The sequence below is a fragment of the Eleginops maclovinus genome, chromosome 15 (assembly GCF_036324505.1).
Source record: "Eleginops maclovinus isolate JMC-PN-2008 ecotype Puerto Natales chromosome 15, JC_Emac_rtc_rv5, whole genome shotgun sequence".
Taxonomy (NCBI): Eukaryota; Metazoa; Chordata; class Actinopteri; order Perciformes; family Eleginopidae; genus Eleginops; species Eleginops maclovinus.
The window spans coordinates 7,683,472-7,707,751 of record NC_086363.1 but is presented as its reverse complement, the minus strand read 5'-3'; the positions used below and the strand labels follow the sequence as shown (position 1 = coordinate 7,707,751).

Genomic DNA, 24,280 nt, shown 5'->3' with positions numbered 1-24,280 from the left:
TGTTTGAATTCTTTATTTTGACTCTTATCCATATATAAATATTTATAAAGCTGCTTAAACAAATGCAAACATGTTGTCCATTGAATTCGGTTTATTTCAAATTGCCAAGAGACAAACATTGCACACATTTCACCACATATATAAACAGAAATTGATTGTAAAAACAGGCAAGTGTAGTGCAAACAGTAACTCTGTTATTGGTGAAACACAGAATTACAAACAGAGACGGCAACATAAGTCAGGTCAGGCACAGGCAAATTTGAAAAAGAGCAACGGACACGGCAAACAACTCCATTTGATATGGAGCGAGAGCTGGAGTTTAGAGAATCAACCCCGGACCCCCACCGCTCCACTCAAGTGCACTTTAACAATGTTCCCATGAAACGATCTCTACATTATACCTGTAGTGTGAAGGAGAGCAGGGCTGTGATCTGGAGAGACAGTCATGCCACACACGACCTCTGGGGTCACTCATCACAATGACGCATGCATATCCACATATAGGTCTACATTTAGTAGAAAACAGTAATGACCTTGACCAGATTAAGTCAAAAGATATTTGCAAATAATTCATTTGGATTTATCCGTTTCTTTTTTGATAATTATTTGCAAACACGGTTTGACTCAAGTCTGGCTTTGCTGCTAAGCTTCAAGAGATTGAACATTTTTACATTGCATTTGAACTAAAACCCTGTACACTTATTAATTATTTGATTAATTTTGAAGCACTATTGTTCTAGGTCTCATTGGGTTTCATTAGGAAAATATACATCTATTTGAGTTTCTTCATTATTATTCTTGAAGTGTGCAAAAACTGCAAGAGCTATAGAAGGTATAAGAAGGTAACTCTTTGCTTTAATCCATTCGACTCAGCTTTTACAAGCAGTATAAACATTGAATAAATGTAGTTAAAATCATCTATAAGTGATCATTTATCTATATGTCAACAACTATAACCCATATGGGTACTCATTAGTAAATGCTGGTGTAGAAACAGATAATAAAGGATATTATAGAGTAAAAGAAAAGGAGTAATAATATAAAACATTTCCTCAGTTATAATTGTTGACAAATGTTTTAATAATCACTTATAATTTCCTTAATTCTGCTTACAACTATATATAATACTGTGTTCTACATTAAACTATTAAATACGTATTTATATAGTGCTTGTAAATCCTCAAAAAGGAGGGTTAGAGCAAAGTGTTACAAAAAAGATATTCATTTTGGACATGTTAACGTAAATCAACAGCACTTATTTTAGCAGTAAAGTGAGATCTCACAGCATCCCTTAAAATGAATGTCCATGCAATCGTCTGACCACTAACCCATCAGTTAGATTTAATTTAATTAAATAAATAAATAAAGACTGTATGAAAAGATAAATAAACATTGCTTTCATGTAACTGTAAGAATATCAGGGGTTACACTTTGTGGCAAATGATTGCTTTCTAGTCAGTTCAAGGATGGAGTCCAGATGTTAGATTTGTTAGCTTGCTGCAGATTTGATGGAGCATTAGTCAGTTCTCATGATTTGTGGGGAAAGAGTCATTTTGGTGGTTTCTGCCAGAGCGAAAGTGGGAGGTGGCGTGCTGAATGTGACGATCACATCGGAGCAGAGAGAAGAAATAAATGACTTGTGATAAGTCCTTTGTTACTCCTTGTCGTCTCCTTCTGGAACAACACCCACTCTCTGCGTCTCCCCCCATGTCCCAGTCCGTGTATCCAGCCGGCCACCCCCCACCCTGTCCCCCCAGCAGCCCCTCAGGCCCCCAGCAGCTTCTTGACTAGGTAGCCTGGCATGCTGTAGAGGAAGAGGCCCAGCATGATGAGCAGCAGCAGGGCCAGCACCATCTTGATGATCAGCCACTTGTAGCGGTTGCACACCAGGTAGCGGATGGCTTTCAGCGGGCTCAGGAACCACAGGAAGGTGGTGTCTGGGCGACTAAAGGGAGGGATGGAGGTTTTTTCAAATGAAGAAGGAAATTGAAAAAGGCATGCAGGTGGATGAAGGAGGGAGTTAATGAAGAGTGAGTGATGGTGGGATGAAGTATGGGAGTAAGAGAGAGAGAGAGCTGGCGTTAGTTGGTAATAAGCTTCGTTACATTTATGAGTAATTTCACAGCATGCGCACATTTCTTTCAATAATGTGTCAGAGGATCACATCACAGAGTAAAAGCTCTACAATAAAAACATAAACACAATGTTGATTATATAGATGGATGGATGATTGACCAACACCTACAAACACTGCTGTTTGATCTTTAATGGGGACATATGGTCATTTCAGCTTCATACTTGTATATTGTGTCTCTACTGGGACATGTCTCAATGCTTTAATGTTCAAAACCTCTTTATTTTTCTCATACTGCCTGTGCTGCAGCACCTCTTTTCACCCTCTGTCTGAATCCAGAGCCCAGTCTGCTCTGTATGGTTAGCTGGTCGGCTCTGCTGTGATTAGTCAATCGCTTAGAGATGTCCCACCCCTTAGCCTATCACACACAATGTGTAGCCAATAGAAGTGTGAGTGTTACAAAGTTAGGTCAATATGTTTCAGTATTAAACAAATGAGTTGGAGAGAAACTCCCTCTGGAGGGAACTTTGTGATTTTAGCCTTTGCATTCCATTAACATGCACAAAAACCTAAATAACACACTAGAGGAAAGAGTAAAGCCCCACAAGCCTAATAGGGTCCCTTTATCCCGACATTCACTGGCAGCTCTGAGGGGATAACTGTCTTCATTGTCAATAAATTAATTGTATTTTTGTTTTGTTCCAACAAACCTGTGCGTATTTTTTCAATTGATTTATTTTAAACGTCACCCCTGGTTTCTATTCCAAATAGTTGGTCACTGATAAGATGTACAAATGGCTCTTGTTGGACAAATACACTTGCATTGTGCAGAGAGTTGAGAAAGATATAGCAAAAAGAGATTGTTCTATAGCTTATTGACAAAGCAGGAGAGGCAAAAGAGGAAGAGAAAACAAAGAAACTGAGTTTTGGTAGGACAAGAGAATTCAGGAAGAAAAAGGGGTTAAATAGGGAAGCAGAGAAAGCGAAGAGGGGGTGGAGGCTACCAGCGCATCAGGCCCCCAGCATCTTCTTCACCAGGTAGCCGGGGAGGGAGTAGAGGAAGACCCCCAGCATGAGCAGCAGCAGCACCAGCCCCAGCAGCTTCAGGATCAGCCAGCGGTAGTTGTGCCAGATGAAGTAACGAATGGACTTCAGAGGGCCCAGAAACCACATAAGACTGGTGTCCGGGCGACTTTTCGTAAAGAGTTAGAAAGAGGAAGGGAGGAGAGGAAGGAAGGAATGCAGATGGAGGTAGAACAGGGATAGAAAGTGAGGAGAAAGGGGGTCACAAAGGGAAAGAAGGGCAGGGAAGGGACAGAGGGAGACAGTGAGGAGATGGTAGGAGGAGAAACGATTGCGAAAGTGTAACAGTGTCCTTTTGTGTAACAGTGTCCAACATGACCAAATGACATCTGAATAAAATATGATGTTCTGATTTATTGTCACTTTTTACATTTGAGACACACATGCCTTTTGCAGTGTGAGAATGATTTTGTTAAGGAGGAGTTTTCAGGAACATCTGCACCACATTACCGACCTCAAATAGAATTAGTGAAACAAGTGTGTGTGTGTGTGTGTGTGTGTGTGTGTGTGTGTGTGTGTGTGTGTGTGTGTGTGTGTGTGTGTGTGTGTGTGTGTGTGTGTGTGTGTGTGTGTGTGTGTGTGTGTGTGTGTGTGTGAGTGTGTGTGTGTGTGTGTGTGTGTGTGTGAGTGTGTGTGTGAGTCTACATGTTTTAGGAATAAAAATCTATGTCTTACTTTGGTTTCTCCAGGGGATCAGGCTCATTTCGTCCCAGGCCTACAGGACTTTTCTCCGCCTCCTCTGCTGTCACCAGATGAAGCTCAGCTTCTACCTTACCCTGCAATAACACAATCACTATACAATTATTCTCTAGAAGCTTTAAGATAACTATTACCTGGTTTGTGTTCCATCCTTATTCATTAATACGGATGGTTTATAATGTTCTTTGCACCCCTCAAATTTATCTTGGGAACTTAAGTGTTTTCTGGAAAAGTTTACATAGAAATGTTTGTTTTGAATCTGTATTGCGATTGTACTTCTATGTTTTGCTTTAATGGTCATTTTTAAATTGAACAGTTTTTTACACTGATACAACATAATATCTGTAGCTCTGTTGTAAGTGTCTCTTTAACGGCTCCTTTGAAATGTTTATTAAAGCAATTTTGAGATGAGGATTTCACATGTGGTGCCAAATAGGGCCGCACGAGGAAAATATGAAATAATGTAGTTAAATTACTTTCAATAAAGTATGAAAGTGTAATCAGTTCTGCTGCTTTCAGAGTTCTGGTATAAAAACAACACATTTCTTGTTCTATGAAAGTATTTGAAACATGCTAGCTAACATCTTGATGAAGTAAAAAAAAATAACACAATATTTTGCACAGCCTTTCTTCCCAAACTCCATTTGTTAATTTGCTCCTCTATTCTTCTCAGTATTTCACATCTGACTCACCGTCAGCTCCATCTCATCGTTCTCATCACGAGCTACAAATGGCCACCAGCCCTTCACCCTCTTTTGTTTGAAGATGGAAATGGTTGGCAGCTCGTGCTCATTTCGGATCATGTCAAGGGAACACTGCTTGGCCGTCTTGGCGCCACGAGGGAACCGGTTAAGGTCCAACTCAATTGCGCCTGAGAGTGGTAATAGAAAAGGACATGGATGGTAATACTTTGTTTTATGTAGATCAGATGGATAAGGATGCAGTAGTTGCAATGTTCCTCACCCAGGAAGTCATCCGCAGAGAAGTGGTCGGCGTCCCAGACCTGCAGCGTGAGGCGAGGAGGGATCTTATACTCAGTCTCGTCCCAGGAGAACATGGACTCTTTCTTAGAAATTACAATCTTCTCCTCAGCCATGAGGTAATCGAAGGGGAAGACAAAGCGCCAGTTGAAGTTCCCCTCCCCGGTCAGGGAGTGATAGTGCACGTCTGTGTCCTGCTTGTCCTCCTGCTGCCCTTTCAGCCATCTGTGGAAGATCCATAGAAATCAATTAGCTTGATCTTTAAGGATAGAATTTAATAGATTTTGTTGTTTGATTTTGTTAGTCATGCACTTTTAAAGATCTAACGAGTTGGAAATTGCAATTGTCTGTTAGTTACTGAATATTAATTTGGTTGATTTAAACAAGAGCATAGGACACGTTAAATGAATCAGTCTGCCAACAAGAGAGATGATGCTAATAGGTCAAAAATCAAAACACATAATGTGGCACTCCAAAGGCAAATCTGATTAATATATGTGTGTGAGATGAAAAAATGTGACATAAGAATCTGATTTGATGTTGGAGCTTCACACTATCTGAAAGCCATGCATACACAAAGCTTGCATTAATGCCATTAGTGAAACTGATCAGAAATTTCGACAGTTGAACACTTTGATCTTTAGAGCCTGGATGCAGATAACAGACGATCAAACGCTCAATCCGGCTGAAGCTTTGTCATTTACAGTATAGTGAGACTGGCTTCGCTCTCAGATTTTAAAATGCAACTCTAAAAAAAAGGAAGCTGACGAGGGATTGTGAGCCAAACAACTTAGTCAGTCAGTGCAAAATGTAAGGGACTGAGATGCACTGGTATAAACTCGACTTGTGTGTGGGTGTATTGCAATATTAAATCCATCTGAAACAACCCTATCCTCCTAGGTCTTGAGTTTTAAATGCTTTTATCATCATGTATGTACGTGACGCTTGTCTGAGGATGGCAGGATTGTTACAGTACAGTCCTGAGGCGAAACATCCACGGGTGACACCGGGTTAGCTGAGGGAAAATTGAGTTTTGTTAGGAGATGCAGAAGCAAGGATGCTGTGCAAAACATTGATATTAACTCTTAACAGGAGTAGTATATCAAAGGACCCTTTTCATTGTAGACATTTTAAAAGTAATCTGTATTGCATTAAGGTGTGTGTATTATTCTATCGAGCAACTTATGAGAATGTTTTAAAGCTATAAGGCTTTTATATAGGTGTGTGGTCACAGAACACTTCCATCCTGTGAATATTTTCTGCATCTTCCTTCACCTTAATTGAGATTTGAGATTAAATTAATTCAGGCATGTCTTCCCTATTCACATTAAGTTTTGGGGGTTCAATTTGAGGCAATTTCATTGGCTGGAAAGCTAATGTAACTACAACTTACAACAGTTCAAAATGTCTGTCATGGAAAAGGTGCAGAAACATGACAAAATCATCAAACACATCAGTGCTCTGTCGTACCGCCATGCAGATTATTTTCTTTTATACATGCGGGAGGCTCGGAATAGCTGAACATTTAAATGAGAAATATCTTGAAAGTCTTCATTTAAAAAGTGAAATCTACAATTCAGGACCAAACCACAAATATTAAACAAAAAATATGCTTAAAAAATGTAAATCTCTTGACTGTTGAAAATAGTAAATGGAAAGAAAATAATAGCTTGAAAAAAAGGAAAAAGTTCAAAAAGAAAAGATATGAAGTTTAAAAAAGGTAGTTTAACAGAAAAAAGGAAAAGAAAGTTTGATAAAAAATCTGGAAGTCTGAAATAAAAGTAATATATAGTAATTAGAAATGGTAATGTAGATGTTCAATGAACTATCCATTACTCATAGTTATTAAAGGTCTTTATTACTGAGGTTTCAAAGTTCAAAAAGACACTTTCCATCCCAGCATATCTGTGTATTGTTAAATCAAGCATGAATGGTTTGATCCTGACTCAAGTTTTTTGATTTTGCAATAGTTTTCATCGTGCTCTTTGGGGGGGTTTGGACGAGCCAGGTAACGTGCTGGATGGAGAGTTGAGGCAGGAAGTGGGAAAGGGGGAGAAGGAAATGACTGGAGTGCTTCAGGAGGGGAGGTTGTTGTACGAGCCATGCGATGGTATCGTGTGTTTACCCCCTGACATAGATGTCAGACATCTTCTCTCCTGTCATGAAAGCATCGTCCTCTAGAATTACGTCATCAGTGTTCCAAATAACAACACGAAGCTCAAAGCTAGACAGCAGCAGAGCATTGACCAGAGGAGAGAGAGAGGACGACAGACACCACAAACACAGGACAAACAACACGAAAACGCACACAGAAAAAATGGAAACAAAACAAAAAAAATAATGGTTAACTGCAACAAAAAAAATCCACACACAGCTCACACCCACGGGACGAGGCTTGGTCGCCGCATCCCGCTGTACCTACCCCCTGACAAATATGTCACTGGACTTTTCCCCAGTGAAGTAATCATCGTCCTCCAGTATTACTTCGTCTGTATTCCAAATAATCACCCTGAGCTCATATCTGGTAAGGGGGGGAGGAAGGAACACACAGTTGGACTTATATTTGACATCAAATGGAGAGCTCTCTAGGGCTGTGCCGAACATCTTAGAGCTTCATTTAAATTCCAATTGTAAAAACAACACTGGAATGCTGCGTAGCTTTTTTAAACGTCCTGTCATTCTGTTTAAACCCAGTATTTCTATATAGGTAAAGATAAGGCAACACTTTTACATTCCAGATTTGGGAAACACTGTCACAGTCTGCGTAGTGTTTTGAGGTTCAACCCAAAACCTGTGGGTAATATAGGCTCGGCTAATATCACATGTTTGGGCCGGCTTGTGAAAAACAAGTGTGCAATATTCCACCTTACCACCTTCTCAGCTCCTTCTCTGTCAATCTCTCAAACACACAGCAACCTGTCCTCAGCCCACACCTACATGTAAACTATTCATGTTGAAGAAATGAAAATAATATGCTTTAAAGAAAGTTGATTTAATTAAGAAAGACAAGATCATTAGATCAAATGACATTTTTTATTTAAACTGAGGATTTTACTTGTGGAGCTAATGATTTTTTAGGTTAAGACGTCTAAAAATGTGCCGATAGACAATCAAAGCTTCATTTGAAAAGCATCAATAGAAGCGTTAAATATGAACAAACGTTGACATTCGGTACAGCCCCAGAGCTAAGTAGTCAATCAGACTCACCATAACTTAACCTTGGGATAAAACTACGTTTCTGTTGAAAAAACTGAAGAACTTTAGACACTTCAAATGCAATCAACAGACATCTTCCCCATTAAAACTGCATTAAATGTATAGTCATTCATATTTATGAAACATCATATGTTCAATGACGTTAGTCTTGTTTGATCGACCGCAGCCTACCTCTTTGGTTTCCGTGGTGATATGTCTAACGCAGGTCCAGGAGCAGGCATGTCCATCGGGAACATGTCCACCCACATCTCAACACGGCCCTTTGAACACACAGAGAGAAATACACACTTAGAAATATATTTTAACTTGTTCCATGAATCTAAACAAGCGTGGATCCTTCCCACCTGTTCGATCCCGGGCTTGTCGGGGTTCAGCAGGGGTCTGGTCTCCACGTGTTCAGGGACGAGCTTCCAGCCGACCCTAGGGATCTCCTCCCAGTGGTTCAGCACCGTCAGAGCCAAATGCTCCTCAGTCTGCTTCTTCAGACCTGGAATATCAACACAAACAAAAGCAGATGAAGAGGAAAACCAAAAGCAAAACCAGAATCTGAAAACAACATTTAAAAAAGACTATTTCTAAGAAGTTTCTAAGATATTTTTCCCTCGTTTTTGCCAGCCTATAGGTTAATTAAACATTATCATTCTTCAACATTGGACATTCTTCAAAGTGAAATGCAGTGGTACCATTCTCATCCTCGATCTCTGTAGGTCCCTGGAAGATTCGATTGGCCACCTTGACTTTGCCTCCCGGCCCGTAATGAGGTCCGTCGATCTTGCCGTCCTTACAGAGCTTCGCCAGGATCTGACTGGGCTTCATAGGGTCCCGCCAGATATTGTATCCATGTCTGACATTAATCAAGAGCAACTTAGAAAGTGAAGATTTGAGATGCCTTCACAATATATAGTGAGAATCAATTACATTTATTTTCGTACCAGTAATGATCAACACTCACTGGTGACAAAGTAGAATCTCTTAAGATGGATGTCTGGTTTCATACTGTATAGTGACACTTGACACACAGATGAAAAAAACATGAAAATGATAAAACACATGCATGCTCACACAGAGTATTTGGAGGAAATGCCGCAGGTGGCTCTGTATTTGCTGTAGAAACGATTCTCCAAGTCAATCTTTGTCTCTCCGATCAGGTCGTCAGTGCCGACAAGGTCCCAGTCGTACACCGACACCGTCAGCATGGACTCCATGGGGAAGGTGGCCTCGATGTCGAATGATCTGACAGGTTAAGGAAAAACAAAATATGTCAAGAAGAAGAAGTTAAAGCGAATGTGAGGAGGGCAACAGATCCGTACAGAATTACTTTGATGACAAACTGAAACTTAATGAGGAGTATCTTTCTCTCCACTTACTTGCCGAATACAGGATTGAGCTGTTTAGAGATGTAGTTCTCTTTGTCCTTGACTTCTGATTTGCCCAGCTTAATGACAATATATGGATCAGCTTTTCCATTGATATCAGCAGGATGCAGATCTGTAGCCTGAGGACAAAGACAAACATTTATCACTGTCCATTTATTATGATGCGTTTCTACTGCAGCATAGATGACGATGAGGAGGTGACTCACCCTGACCACATAGACACGAACAAGGACGTTGATTGGATCGTTATGTGGGATGCTCTGGAACATGCCCATATTAGGATCGAACCCTGCCTCTCTCGTGATCTCCTCAGACAGAGGAAGCTTGTACATACATAAGGATCCCTGGGTAAAGGAAGAAAACATTTAAAAAAGCAAGTTTAAATTTGTAGGCCAAGTCAAACTAATTTTTTTACCCACCTTGAATCTGCCAACAATCCTGTCGTCGTCCTGAGCGTGTTCATCATCGTCCCCCGCCTTTCCTCTGTACAAGTTAAAAGTGTGGAGCCAATCTGCAAAGTTGCCATACTCAGTCTCCAGCTCCTTGTTGTAAACCTGCATGGGTCGACAAACACATTCAATGTTTGTATCTGCATGTAAACCTTTGTGTACTTTATTTATTTTCAGTGTGAGGGACATACTCACCACCAGCTCGTCCACCTTTGCTTTAACCGGCCGCCGCTCAGAGCTGTCTGCAGCCTGAGCTTTCTTCTTGTCCTTGTAGAACCTCTTCTCTTTGCTCTTGTCTTTTGTCTTGGAGCCTTTCAGAACAAGGTCATCAGGTTTGATATCTGATCAGAGAGGTGAGTGGAAGTGGAGGTGGACAAAGTATGGTTGGAGTCATGAGAGGGGAGGCAGGGTTGCACACGACACCTGTCTTTCAACATGGAAGCTGACAGGTGTAATTATCAGGGGAGAAAGATTTCCTGAACTCAAGTTATAAATATAATCAAAATTGACTTCAAATGCCCCCTTTTTTAATGTATTGATGTGTCTTAAAGCGTAACTTTAATCTGATAATATTGCTTTTCATGACTTCCAGAGATTTAACTTCTCACCTTGTTGCAGTGTCACCATCCCTTATCTTTGACTCTATATAAATCCTGACCTATGAAGATGTTTTATGCTGCATGGATTGGAGTCTATCAGTGGATTTTTTAAATGATGTATGTGAACCAGATAGTGAAGATCTAGGTCAATTCAGCGAGTCTATATAAGCCAGCTTTCATGTGTACCGCAGAGCTGGGAGACATGCTGATGTAGGAAATGATCATGAATATGATAATGCTCAGCTCATGTTCAAAGCATGGATGAAGGATGAGTCCGTGAGAGCAAAGACACACGGAGCAGGGAGCTCATAATGATGCTTCTGCTTTATGCAGGAACTCATATCTCAGACAAAAGCTGCTTCCAGAGTCCCTCCATCATTCACTTTAGTTTACCTATAGATTCTGTACATTTATAAGTAGTTTTTGAATCTGACAGCTGTCGTTTTTGAATCTATAAAAAGTGCTGCATTGCGTTGAAGTATATTAAACAGTAAGTATGCTTTTTCTTCCGAATCCATCCACAGTTACTATTATTTTCCTGATTGCTTGCCTTGATTCTAAAGTATTGGTGTGTGTATATTGTCATTGCCTACTGCAAAAACAGTAAACTATGATATGTGAGTATGTAGTAAATACTGTACAGAATTAGTATGTAGCAGAGATTTGGGACACATTTGTAGTGTACAGGTCATCCAAACCTCCATATACAAACAAATAAATGAAGAAAAGCAAGTATAGAGCACTTCTTAGTATATTTCAGGAGATTTAGGACTCAGCAATAACACCATCTATTGACTGACACAACACTCCTTTCCCAGCAGCATAGTGGACATTACAGATCGGCATTCTTATATGCTACCTGCCAGGAATGTGTCTAGAATCCCAACTCAAAATCTGATAAAAGAAATCAAAGCAGCAGGCCTTTGGGAGCCCTGGCAGGGAGCCCGTCTGATGCGAGTTCAATACCTGCTGCCTCCGCTGCTATCTCCAGGTCCTCTCTCTCCTCCGCCTCGGCCTGGGCCACCTCCTGGGCTCTAAGGCTCTGGAAAACAAGGCAAGAAAATGTGTCTAATAGGTCATCGACCATGTGTGGATGTTAAATATAACAAAGTAGAATGGACAAACCTCCTTCAGTGTCTCTATAGAAGCAAAATACTTGGACCACCAGTCCAGCACCCTCTCATCTGTCTCCTCCTCTTCCTCCATGCCTCCCTTCTTTTTCTTCTTCTTCTTCTTTTTGTCTTTGTCACTCTCCTCCTCAGTCTGGTGAAAAAGTTCAGAAACTTAAAGTGATTTTATTCACAAAGAGGCACCAGTTAACTTCTGTACATATTTTCAAAGCCACATTTCTATAGGAAGGATAACTTACCATGTCAACTTTTACAACAGCGTCAGACGTCTATGATAGGGAGCGTTACATAACACAACACAAGGGTTAATACACACAACGGATGACGCAGGTAGGAGCGGCACATGTACACAGGCAGGTTAAAAGGAACGGACATAAAGCAGTGCTACTATTTACATATATAAACACACACGTTGTACAATATAAATTAGGAGGCTCTACAGTGCTAATCTCAAAGAAGAGCTTACAGCGTCTAACTTCACCACTGTGTCCATCTTTCGGAACGAATGCTCTGAGTCCATGTCCACCATGATGTCACCTGCGGGGCGAGAGAGGGTGCGAGAGGAAAGGCTGGGTGAGGAGCGAGGCTGGGAGCCGCCATTGGTAAGGACCATGTAGCCATTCATTAGCTTAGCTGGAGTGAGGCCAAAGGGGAAAGACAGCAGGCAGCAGGAGAGGACGGGACAGTCAAGGACATGCCAGAGAGGAAAAGAAGAAGGAGGAAAAGTTGGTCAGGGCAGAAAGCAAGCAGAGAAATCAGAAAAGTTAATAAAGAATAAAAATGAATTCTTTATCAACTAAAGAGCTCTAAAGTTTGTTTTAACCTTCCTTTGTTTACAATTTTCCTCTCACTGTCTCCATGTCCTACTGGATCTCCTACTAAAAGGTTAAAACAAAGTATAAAAATAAAATGCAAATATTGTTTCAAAGAACCTTTAAGACTTTTACAAGAAATAAAGGAATTCCAGAAATAACAAAGAGGCAAAACAAAAGATATCCTATACATGTGTCAAACAATGTACCACTCCTGATTCCTGGTTATACTTGGAAAGTTTAACATGTAAGATCAAATGTCAATGAAAAAAAAAGGATCCAGCTTTAAACAAACAACATATAATTCTCATTGTAGAGACACATCATCATCAATGAATGGTTATTGGCTTTATAAAATAAAATACATTCAAAATAAAAAATGCCCCATCAGAGCTCTACTCCCTCAGTTATTAGGCTACTCTCTAAGAAATATTATTATATATCACAATGATAAAGGAACAATTCTTGAACCTGCAGTGGCCCAGTTGTTGGAGGTCTTGTCTGGGGCGCTGTAGATGAATCGTCTCAGGCTGCTGACGGCATGAGACCCCACCAGGATGTAACGGCCAAATGCCCGGCAGTCCACCACCCGGATGTTGAGAGGAGGGTGGAGGAGCTCGTTCTCTGGAAGGTCCTGGGGACAAAATAGGTATATGGAGTAGGGAGAAGTTAGTTACAATTACAGAAATTAAGAAAATCCGTCCAATTTCAAGTCGAGTTTCATGTTTAATAAACGAAACAAGAATATATTATCCATGATCCAACTTTGTGAGGGGGTATAAATATCACATATTCAGCTGTACTTACCACCTCAAACCATTTCACCAGGATGCTGAAGTTGGGGTTTTTCTTATAGTTCTGGATGAGGACAGACTGCACACCTCGCCCGGCACACTCTATGTCCACACGGGGCCGATCCACCTGAGCCAGGTTAATCCTCTTCAGGTCCCTTAAGCCCCAGAACAAAACCTGAACCAGACGAAAAAAAATGCATCATGGGCAGGGGTTTGCTAGAGCTCGAAAATAAAGCTGGGGGTTTAAGTCTCACCTCTATGCGGTAGCGACTCAGGATAGGTCTGATGCCCAGCGGCACGGGAATAATGGGCCCCCGCTCGAATCTGTGGACCCTTCAAGGGGAGGCAGTTCAGCCCTCCCCCCTTGACCAATCTAATAAATGACGAAGGAGGGGAAGTAAATGTGACAGTAACAGGATGCTTCTGTGTTTCAGTTTTGTGCACCATACCAGATTTATTTTGTACAGTCATTATATTTGTTTACATTGCTCTTTGCTTATTGTTGGAGGAAGTGCAGAGATGTGAGAGGTTAATGTCATGTTGGTAGAGGTAAAGTTATCATAGTACAAACACTGACAACAGAGTAAACGAAGAGTACGAAAAAGCGGGATGAAAAAAGAGAAGGCAAGAAAAGAGCACCTTTATTTGAGGGACAGCAAAGTTATGGACAGCGATCAGGGCTCGCCTAATCACCTCCGGATCGAAAGGTATCTGTAGGCAGCAGGAGGAGGAAAATATGGAAATTTCACAGGAGAAACAATGAATACTTTAGTAGATTGAAGGAAAAGGCGATGACATTGAAGGCAGAGAAAACAAGAGAGAAAATGGAGATACAAATATTTAACTGAGAGAATGCAGAGTGATTATAATAAACAAGTAGAAGGATGATGTGATAATTCAGGTGAAGCGAGGGAAGAAATATGATTATGTAAACAGGAAACAGTTTGGGTTGTTAATTCCAGTAGTACTCAAGGTGAAAGCCTTGCATGGAAATGATTGTAAAAGTAGTAAACGGAAATGTCAGTAATACCTGTATTAGACTGATTTATAATGTAATGTGCAGATCGACCCAGACATTTTCTGTATCATAATCAGGTGTAATTGTAAATAATTCAGATGAAACCACACACAATTTAGATGAGTTGAACTTCAACTAAATGTCTCATTCAAAATAGTTTGGATGTTTCACTGAACAACAAAGAAGCATTATTTTTGACCCTCTAAGAAAAGACTACACAGTGATTTCCCTTTGAGGCCTCCATATCCTCTTCAGTGACTTCTTCAAAATCAGACTCTGATGTCTACATTATCCAATATGCATTGCTATTCATCAGGAGGCTGCCTTATTATCCCTACATGAGATGGAAAAGTGCAAATCCCAATTAGAAACATTCTAAATCATTCCTTTTTATATTCTGTTGTTTTGGTTCCTATAACCAAAGCAAACTGTACAGCAATCTCTCAAATAGGAGCCCCTATGGAGGTGTATGTGTGTTTGCATGCATATGTAAACTCATTGATCCATTTGTTTCTTTTTATACATGTGTGTGTGTGTGTGTGTGTGTGTGTGTGTGTGTGTGTGTGTGTGTGTGTGTGTGTGTGTGTGTGTGTGTGTGTGTGTGTGTGTGTGTGTGTGTGTGTGTGTGTGTGTGTGTGTCGTTGCATTTGTTACCTGCAGCAGCTCGAAGGCAGCCAGCAGTTCCCCAGCGGTGGAGTTCCCTCTGTAAATCTGGTAGTACTCCAGCTGTGGGGGGAACCTCGGGGGTCCGTAGTACTCCTCACACATCTTGATGGTGGGCTTAGCAAACGTCCGACCTATGAACTCTGCCTTGCCCTGAACACCACATAGTGACAGCGGGCAGTCGAGACAGTGAGGGCACAACGGGGGGTTAGACACAGGAGCGGGAGGTGCACTTACCACGGCAGCCACATGGGGTCAGGGTAGTTGATTGTAAACAGCAAAAAACGCAGTCTTACATAACACAAACAAAGACCCTGACTAAAGATTAGTGTGAAAGAACAAAGAGGGTTGCTCTAATGAAACACACATCAGCATGTATTTTTAAATAATTGTTTTGTGTTAGTATTAGGAGATAGTCTATACTGCTACAACAACAACAACAACAACAACAACAACAACCATTGACGCTCATGCAGCTTCTGCTGTCTCAAACACAGAGAAGGGAACTGCAGAAAGTACATGCAAGTTGGTTGCAAAACTTTTTCCAGAGCTCATTGGAAGCTAGATGAACCTTTAATGCTACATCAGCTACTAGACTTTCTAATTTAACACTGAATTGAACACTAATGCTTTCACACTCTATTGAGCCAGCACAGCACAGCACGAGCACGGCCAGAGATCAGGTGAAGGGCAGGGTGGAGGGAAACAAGGGCAGACAGACAGTCAGAAAATGAAGGAGAAGCAAAGCACTTTTAGAATCATGAGCGAAAATAAAGAGCTTTGAAACTGGCATTCATGAATCTATAATTTGACCTCTCTATCATGCATCCGTTTATTCACACATAAATTAAGACCCTACCACAGTGTCCTGGTCAAAGAGTTCAACGACGATGATCGGAGGGTCGTCTCTCAGCTCACCGGCCTCCCCAAACAGCTCCACATCGTCAAACACCAGAAGCTGGTCCCATGTAGGGCAAAGAGTCTCGCTCAGGACCTGCAACACACACATTGGCTCAGTTTAACACATATTCTATTCAAACCCTCAACACACACAAATGTATACATTCGCACATATTCATCTCCGTACCTCGGTAACCTGGCTGTGTGTGGAGAAGAAGACCCGGGCGAAGGGATCTGAAAGGCCACTGTTGTCTGCAGCAAACAGACTGCGGGCCTGGTACATGTGTGCTCTAAGCTGGAACACCTGCTTCACTGTTGGACACACACACACACACACACACACACACACACACACACAGACACACACACACACACACACACACACACACACACACACACACACACACACACACACACACACACACACACACACACACACACACACACACACACACACACACACACACACACACACACACACACACTGCAGTTAGAAAAGTGAACCACAAAGTAAAAGCAATCGATACACATTTCAAATCTGCTTGTGTTTTGCCTGGAATTGATTTTATACTTGAAACCCCAGGACTTCCCATCGAAAGAAAAAAAACCCTAACAACAATGAATTCAAACTTTATCCAAGAGCTTACTGTTGTAGACGAGGCTGACGGGGGGGACAGATTGAAGACCGGGGCCTGTTTTAGCGGCTTTGATCTCCTCAAAACCATTAGGCAGACCGCTGAGGAAGTCTTTCCTCTGCTTGTTGAGGCCGAGCCACAGATACAGCTCCAGCTTTGCCTGAACAGTCCAGCCTGCTGGACCGAAGCCCTTCTTTCCCGGCAGCTGTGGACACAGATTGTAACAACTGCAGACTGAAGGGTTTATTTTATTCAATAAATGAGAGTAAACCGTTGAGAAAAAACCCAACGAAAGCATGCATTGCATCCTCCTTTTTGTTTCACAGAAATGTTAACACATGGACCACTACAATAGCAAGGAGCTACTTCCTTTTTTTTTCAGCCTTCGATCTGAAAGATTTACGTGCCTGTTCATCATAATACTTGTCAATATTTAATCATGTATATTGACTCTTCACCACCACTGCACATATTACAGTGCAGTCAGCAGCGAGTATTACAAGATTTCAGATTGAACTAGAGAGGAGAATATTTAGAGGTCATGGATTTAAGACGTTAGAAAATGTGTTTTAAAGGCAGTTTGATTTAGAGAGGAGCACGGAATTATGATTGTACCTTGAGGAAGACACCTTTGACTTTGCAGCAGTCTTTTCCTGTCTCCTCATCCACTATAGAGTACAGGATGTCTTTTGAGGGAATCCGGGTGTAGGCGATGCGCTTGTTGTTGCTCATCATCCAGACGAACACATCTGGGATGCTGTGCTGAGGCTGGACAAGACAAATAAAATGTTTGATTTGAGGGTGATCAGCATTGTACTTTACCAGGTTCTTACCCAGTTGTAACATATGTCTCTACTTAAGTCATTGTACATTGTTTATATACAGTATATTCCTTAGTTAAATTGAATACTTCTATGAGCTTATTCATTACCTCGTCTGCCAGGAAACGGAGCTTCTGCAGGAAGTTCTGCACCAGCTTGAGTTTGTCTCGGACTGTGTTTTTCTTCACCTGAGTGCGAAGCTGCTTGGCCTGCTGGCCGATGCTGTCCTGCAGGAAGAGAGGGAATAAAGAGGGACTGCAGCTAATATACTTGATCACATCATACACACATCATAGCTGGAAGTCTATTCATATCCAATTAAACCAAAAACATGAAGGCTTTCTTATTAAAACGACCCTAGATTAATCACTTTACAGAAGTAACTAGCACAATAACATCGTGCTAACTGTTTTTGGATCTGTGCACATCCATGACCTTTCACTATCAGCTTTTAAAGAGAAACAAGTTTGTGTACCTGTTGTCACACTGGGTCTTATTCATATGAAAACCTGCTCCTTTTTATCAGCCACCACTACAGACCTGCTTATAAGGCTTTCTTTCTCCACAGAACATTTTGCATTTCCTTTTGAAGTGTGCATAAAATCCAATACAAACATGGAATTGGAATATGAAAATATTTGGAGAATCTGACAGCGTTGCAATTGTATGCAAATGTATGCAAATGTATGCAAGGGAGTAATTCAAATGAGTAAACATTTATTCCAAATATTTCTCTGTTTGGATTTTACAGGAACTCCATCATATTGACTCATGGAGGCGCAGGGATTAGAGACTGAAGAGCAGCCAAAATGATAAATCACAGCATTCCCCCTCTATCTATCAAGCTGCTTCCTCTTTTCTGCATTTGAGGAACATGAATCATACCATCTCTCTCATGCAGGACTTGAGCCGCTCTCGATCCAGTTTGGTTCGGCCTGGCTGGTTCACATCCTTGTTGGCCAGTATCACAAAACGACTGTAAATTACCAAAAAGTATTTAGTGCTTACAGCAGTTTTAAAGCTTTCGGTGTCAGGAGAAACTCTCTGTACAATCTGTAAAAATCACCAGGTCACAAGTCAGTTTTAATAGAAGACCATGACGAATGATTGTCATCGCATTGCTTGCCTGCATCCGACGCTGAGCTCCTCCAGCACTCCCCTCAGTCGGCGCTCTGGAAAAGCCTTCTCCGTCTTCATGATCTCCTGAACATCATTCAAACCCTCTTCCTGTTGGGACACAAAAAACACTGGAGCTCAGGACAAAGCAAGCAATAAATGTAAATATTTTACAAATGTCAAATGCCCTTTATCTTTACACACATACAAACACATAATCAAGTCTATCAAGAAGATAGACATTTATAAACGTTTTATATACACATAGTTTATGAGACAGGATAGAATCGGAGGATGAAACCCTCTTTATTGTCACATACAGTACATGCACACAGCAGAGCACACACAGTGAAATTAGTCCTCTGCATTTAACCCATCCTAGTACTAGGAGCAGTGGGCAGCTATCGTGCAGCGCCCGGGGAGCAATTGGGAGGGGGGATTGGAGGTGTCTGGTGCCTTGCTCAAGGGCAACACAGCAGGGCCTAGGAGGTGAACTGGGACCTCTCCAAGTAGCAGTCTACTGACTGAGCCACTGCTGGACAGTGTAACTGCAGGTACAATTGTGGATAATGTAACTTCAAACTAAACTATTTCACTTTTATCAATATTATTTATATCCCTTAAACTCTATGTAGTTTGTTTATTAGGAGCATAGTGTTCCTTTTCCTTTCCTTGTTGTTCCTTGTTCCTAAATACAGCCTCACAGAGCTGTTAGCAAGACTGTAGACTTTTACTTTTGGTATTAATTACATGCCAATAAAGGTAAGCAAATCCATCAAACTGCGCCAATCTTTGCACGTTGAGAATAAAAACATAAACTAACCAGCTTGTCAGCGATCTTGTCCATCATGTTGGAGTTGTAAAGTCGTCTCCTCTGGTCCTGCCACCAGCTTTTGATGTAGACACATGGCTTCTTTTCAAAGTAGGGAAGATGGAAATAATTCCTGTAAAGTACAAACAAAAAGAGTTGGTCCTTACCTTACGTACTAAACATAATGTTTACTTCAATGTGTAAAGTGTTGGGAAGAATGTCCCATCCTTGCATGCAGTCTGCTCCCGACGTTCACTTTCTCAAACATTTGTAAAGGATGTACATTTCCGTTAAACTTCATCAGCAGTATATCAGACATGGCTTTTCTGAGCATTGTTGAGCTTGACCTCTAACCCCTGACCTGTCGGTGATGACGGGCCTCATTGGAGGAGTGGAGGAGACCGACATCAGGTCTGCTTCCTCGTCCGCCTCGTCCTCACTGGAGTTCTGTATGAGCTCGTTCTCCTCTTCCTCATTCCCCCCGTCTTTCTTCTTCTTCTTCGCCGAGGAAGGTTTGCTTACACCATCTATCTGGTTGCCGTAGTTACCTGTTTGGGGACGGAACATTGCACTACTTTATTACAATGTCTAATTTCTCTTTCATATTGCAAACGTGTGGAGGGCAGCTCAATATTAACAGGAATTGGAAAAAGGTTACCTATTGTGATTTCAAAACTTATGGGTTTGTCTCCGATCTTCCTGTCGATCATGGTGGCCTCCAGGAAGGAACCAAAGAGGAAGAACTCGTCCATTTTCCCAGTGGCACTCTGATGAAGAGGGGAGAAAAAACAGTGTAACATTTTCATTGGCCTGAGGGGCATTCATTTTATTGTGGAGTCTGGGAAAGAATAACGGCAGCTTTTGCTCTTCTCTGTACTTCACCGCGCTCATTAAACACCCTGCCTCCACTCTGAGTTACTGAGCCATTCCAATTGAACATTACATCTGTAAGTGCACTCATTTCAACATTATTTTCTGCCTCAATTTTATTCATTCATGTGTTTGTTATTAAATATTTAATAATACTCATTTTGAGCAATATATCATTATATCTCTAAGAAACAATAGAGCTAGGCACACAGCCGCCGACATCCTGTACACATGTTTGCTGGACTCATAGTGATTTCACTTTGAATGACACCTAGTCACATTGATTGTGTTTTTTAAACTTTTGGATGCAAGCATATACAAACAATTATTAAAAAAGGAAAAGACTAAACACAAATAACAAAAGAGTTCCCATAGTATCAAGTAGTTGTCCTTGCATGCCCAAATATGTTGTGTCTTCAGTGTCTTCAGTGTCTACAATGACTCAACTAGAATGCTGTTTTCACAATTTATATTTAAATTTAAATTATTTTACCTTGTTGTCAACACATCTGCAGGCTCAGGGTTGTGTTGTGTAAGTGTTACTTATTTACGTTGCACCTTGATCCCAGAGAAAACACTCTTATTCTCCAAGTAAGAGATAATAGTTGTTTTCTGTCGCACCTCCAAAGTCAGCCAATTTCCTTGTTCCTTCGTTTTAAATCCAATTATGAACTCACTATTACTTTAGATGTAGATAACAAGTAATGAACACAACCAATCTGAAGTTCAATATTCAGAGTGTAGATACATTTCAGAAGTGCATCACCTCAGGATAAACCCCTTCTTTGATTAAATGATTAAGCTGTCCCTCCTGGAAAGCAAAGTGCTTGACAACTGGCACAGACTCATACTGGCATCAATGACTGAGGTTCCCAGGGGACACATTAACAACACCAACAGCCAAGGGGTCGAATTGCTGGCAAACATGCCCTGAAGCGAGGCATCTAATGTTGCTGATTTCCCTGATGAGCAGTGAACTGCATACGTGCCACTTGGATGGTGTATAGCAGCATCACACTATTTGTTGTGGGGTCAGGAGGTCAGGGGAAGTCATATATCCTTTTTTCATTGAATGTATTGAATTTCTAAAGTATAAGAAAGGAATCGGTCAATTACCTTATATAATATCCTCTAACAGTTACGTCAGAGAGACCCACTCAGCTGTATCAGATCTTCTCACCTCTGAGATGTTGGACACACCCTCTGCCTGCACCTCGGTGGAGCTCATGAGCTCAGGTGAAGTGGTGTCCAAGATCTCCACGGCCATAGAGATGAGGAGACGAGCTCTGAAGGACACGCCTTCTCCAAGACCCTCATTCAGGTCCTGGTGCTCGTCCATCAGAGTGTACTGACGCGTCGACCCGTACATGTTGACCCAAGCCGGACCCATGGTGGGCAGGAATCCTGGAGAAGGTAAAGGGAAAAGGAAATATATATATGAGAACCCTTTGGCAATTTTATTTAAGGGTTTTTAAGTATCAACATCCAGAGCATCAAACACACCTATGATCCTTCTTGGGGCTTAGTATTAGTCAAATCAATCTCATTTTCATCAAGCCATTGTTTAAAAACAGATTTAAATGAATCACTGTTTGCTTTATGTGAGTACTATTTTAAGCTAAGCGGTTTAGTGGGCTGTTGTGAGGAAAACAGTGTGGATATCGAATGTTTTTTCATTGCAAGTTCATTATTTTTGAGTTTCTGCAAGGTTTTACTGGTCATGCTCACTCAATTTTCCTCCATCTATAAATGTGACAGCATCCCTGGTGTGTAGGGATTAAATATATGCAGATGTATGTATTGATTGCAAGTCAATTTTAATGTCTTCCACGGAATTCATACAGCCATTAGCAAGGGGTCAGGTGGGTCATGTGGTCCGGTTCACAAAGCCCAGCTAATTACCGCGTACGGTGAAATACAACTAGTTAAGATTGACTAATTAGTGTACCTGACAGCTAATAATCTCTAACCAGACCAACCGTGTGTGTTGACTTACCTTTGTCACCTTCATTTGATATCTTGCGTAGGTCAACAAAATGGGTTCCTATGGCGACGTCGTTGACCTTATCCGAGTCTCGTATCTGGACCTTCAAGCGTTTGCAGAGTGGAGGGAACAGCTCGGTGAAGACGACCTGCTCGTTCCAGATGGGCTCATAACTGCTTTTCTGGACAGACGTCTTCCCCTGGAGACACATGAAGGAGAAACTCCTAGGAACAAGCACTGAGCTGTTCTACTTATTGACTCCTTTTGACCGTTCAGAAAGTAGTAAATCTAAATGCATATGTTTTAAGCGCGTCCCAAAATTAATTGGAAGAATATCAATATGCTGTAACTTTTCCTGTGCTTATACTTTTTGCAAAGACAGAACATTTAGATATAAGTTATGCAGGATGAGTTTCAGTCTTTGCTTTGTGTAAAAATGTGTTGTGCTGCTCACCAAAAGTTAATATAAGTAAGACATATCAAGTAGTTATTTGTCAGCGCTACAGTTTATTTAGTAGAAAAGTTCATCTTTGTGTTATTGAACTTGTTCCCTTGGCCAGAAATAAAATCCTGTCTAAACAAAAAGGAGGAACGTTTGCACGCAAAATACTGTAAAACTGAAAAGAATAATTGATTTCAATTAAAGGCAGTAAAACTATGGGTACCTAATGGTTTTATGAATTAAACTATGATATGATTTCATTATGCTTCTCCCTTATAATGATACTTATATAGAGAGAGATTAGTTAAACTATTTCGTTAAGCTTTAACTGTCCAGGAGAATCAATCATACAAATGCATGCATTAACAAAACCACAGGTATTGTAGGGAAGCTTTATATATTGATCTCTCCGGAGTGCCAACATCCCTAGAAAAGTAGCACAGTATAGGAGGACTGCAGGATGTGGTGGTAATTACTTTCTGCCCAGCAAACTGCACTTGAACATAGGGGTCGACCAGGTCTCTGTTTTCTCCTATGAAGGCCTTTTTCACATTAGCCATGATGTTGGTGTTCATCTTGGGAAGCCCCTCAGCGCGGTAGATCTTCACATAAAACCTCGCCCACTGCCTCTCAGCTGGAATGCCCTCTGGGAGCAGGAGGTTCCTGCAAACAAACAGCAGCACAAAAACCAATTTGGATAGATCGTGGAGTTATTGATTACACTTCAGAAAAGTACAGCTTGTGGAAAAAAAGGTTTCAAAAGATTCTTGGTGTTGGAGAATGACCAGTAACAGTAACTATAACACAGTTATGTCAAATGTCAAAGGGGTAAAAAAGTTGAATATTGAGTATCTTGTTATACTCTGAGACATACTTTAATAGAAACCCTCATTATTTAAGTGTTAACATATCTGTTATAGGACTTCACAAGAGTAAAATGGAAATGTTCAATATTCTTTTGAATGAATTAAATCAGAAACGCATCCGTCACAGCTCATTACCCCTCTATGTCGTCTTCATCAGTCTCGTTGGCTTTGTGTGGGGTCTTGATGTTGTCTCCCTTCCCGACCACAGCGATGTCACACTTCACATATCCTTTACACCCCGCTGTTATGTCGTCAGGATCAGACATGATGGCCCATTTGTGGTAAAACTGGTGCTCTAGGATAAATATCAATTAAAAACTGAATTTATTCAATCCAGTTTCACTTGGCATTGAGCAAAAGACAAAATGCATTCTCATTCTCCATTAGACTATGCCTGTATTTTATGATCAGTTATTCATTTTACCAGGCTGAGAGTAAACAGTCCCAACATCCATCTTGAAGTTCCCCACCAAGGTCCCACTCCGAAGAAGATTTTTAGAGTGAATAACCTGTGGAGACAGAATTGAGGATGAAATATTTAAACAGAGAGGGAACTCTGAAAGATCCACCATTGCATTGGCCATAAATAATTCAGAAGGGTTTGAGTTTTAGAGAGAGACAGATGGCCACAGTCTTTATGTTTAACTAGGGGCTGCATAATGTCTTCACCATTTCACATTAAACGTGATCAGTTACTCTCTTAGATCATTCATTAATCACTTTAATGCAATAACCCGCAATATAATTGAATATCCTCAAACTTAACTACACATACCACAGGGGGCGATATCAACTCTTAAGTACTAAGGGAGTTTTTCTTGAAAAAAGGCAATGTTTTTCTCATTAAAATATAAAATCATGCAGCCAAGTGCTCTCAAGCAGAACCTGAAGTGCAATGTAAAATATGTAGTGTTCACTAAACACTTACAAAAGAGGAGAAAA

At 41.0% G+C, this 24,280-nt stretch overlaps 1 protein-coding gene across 1 annotated transcript in view; it reads right to left on the bottom strand.

Moving 5' to 3' along the window:
• Window positions 1-95: 95 nt before the first annotated feature.
• The window catches only part of otofa (otoferlin a), a 69,740-nt gene continuing 45,555 nt past the window's right edge, over window positions 96-24,280 (bottom strand). The window contains 39 exon segments of the mRNA XM_063902557.1: window positions 96-1,945; window positions 3,833-3,933; window positions 4,549-4,727; window positions 4,820-5,061; window positions 6,962-7,060; window positions 7,259-7,357; window positions 8,224-8,312; window positions 8,397-8,539; window positions 8,736-8,896; window positions 9,115-9,285; window positions 9,420-9,547; window positions 9,635-9,772; window positions 9,848-9,982; window positions 10,073-10,218; window positions 11,443-11,518; window positions 11,602-11,739; window positions 11,846-11,875; window positions 12,073-12,239; window positions 12,890-13,052; window positions 13,226-13,387; window positions 13,467-13,534; window positions 13,537-13,585; window positions 13,852-13,923; window positions 14,885-15,046; window positions 15,753-15,887; window positions 15,981-16,105; window positions 16,441-16,633; window positions 17,044-17,196; window positions 17,360-17,476; window positions 18,135-18,225; window positions 18,376-18,476; window positions 19,189-19,309; window positions 19,538-19,724; window positions 19,835-19,943; window positions 21,227-21,450; window positions 22,043-22,229; window positions 22,949-23,135; window positions 23,474-23,633; window positions 23,763-23,847. Of these exon segments, the coding sequence (XP_063758627.1) occupies window positions 1,765-1,945; window positions 3,833-3,933; window positions 4,549-4,727; window positions 4,820-5,061; window positions 6,962-7,060; window positions 7,259-7,357; window positions 8,224-8,312; window positions 8,397-8,539; window positions 8,736-8,896; window positions 9,115-9,285; window positions 9,420-9,547; window positions 9,635-9,772; window positions 9,848-9,982; window positions 10,073-10,218; window positions 11,443-11,518; window positions 11,602-11,739; window positions 11,846-11,875; window positions 12,073-12,239; window positions 12,890-13,052; window positions 13,226-13,387; window positions 13,467-13,534; window positions 13,537-13,585; window positions 13,852-13,923; window positions 14,885-15,046; window positions 15,753-15,887; window positions 15,981-16,105; window positions 16,441-16,633; window positions 17,044-17,196; window positions 17,360-17,476; window positions 18,135-18,225; window positions 18,376-18,476; window positions 19,189-19,309; window positions 19,538-19,724; window positions 19,835-19,943; window positions 21,227-21,450; window positions 22,043-22,229; window positions 22,949-23,135; window positions 23,474-23,633; window positions 23,763-23,847 (5,274 nt within the window). The 3' untranslated portion in view covers window positions 96-1,764.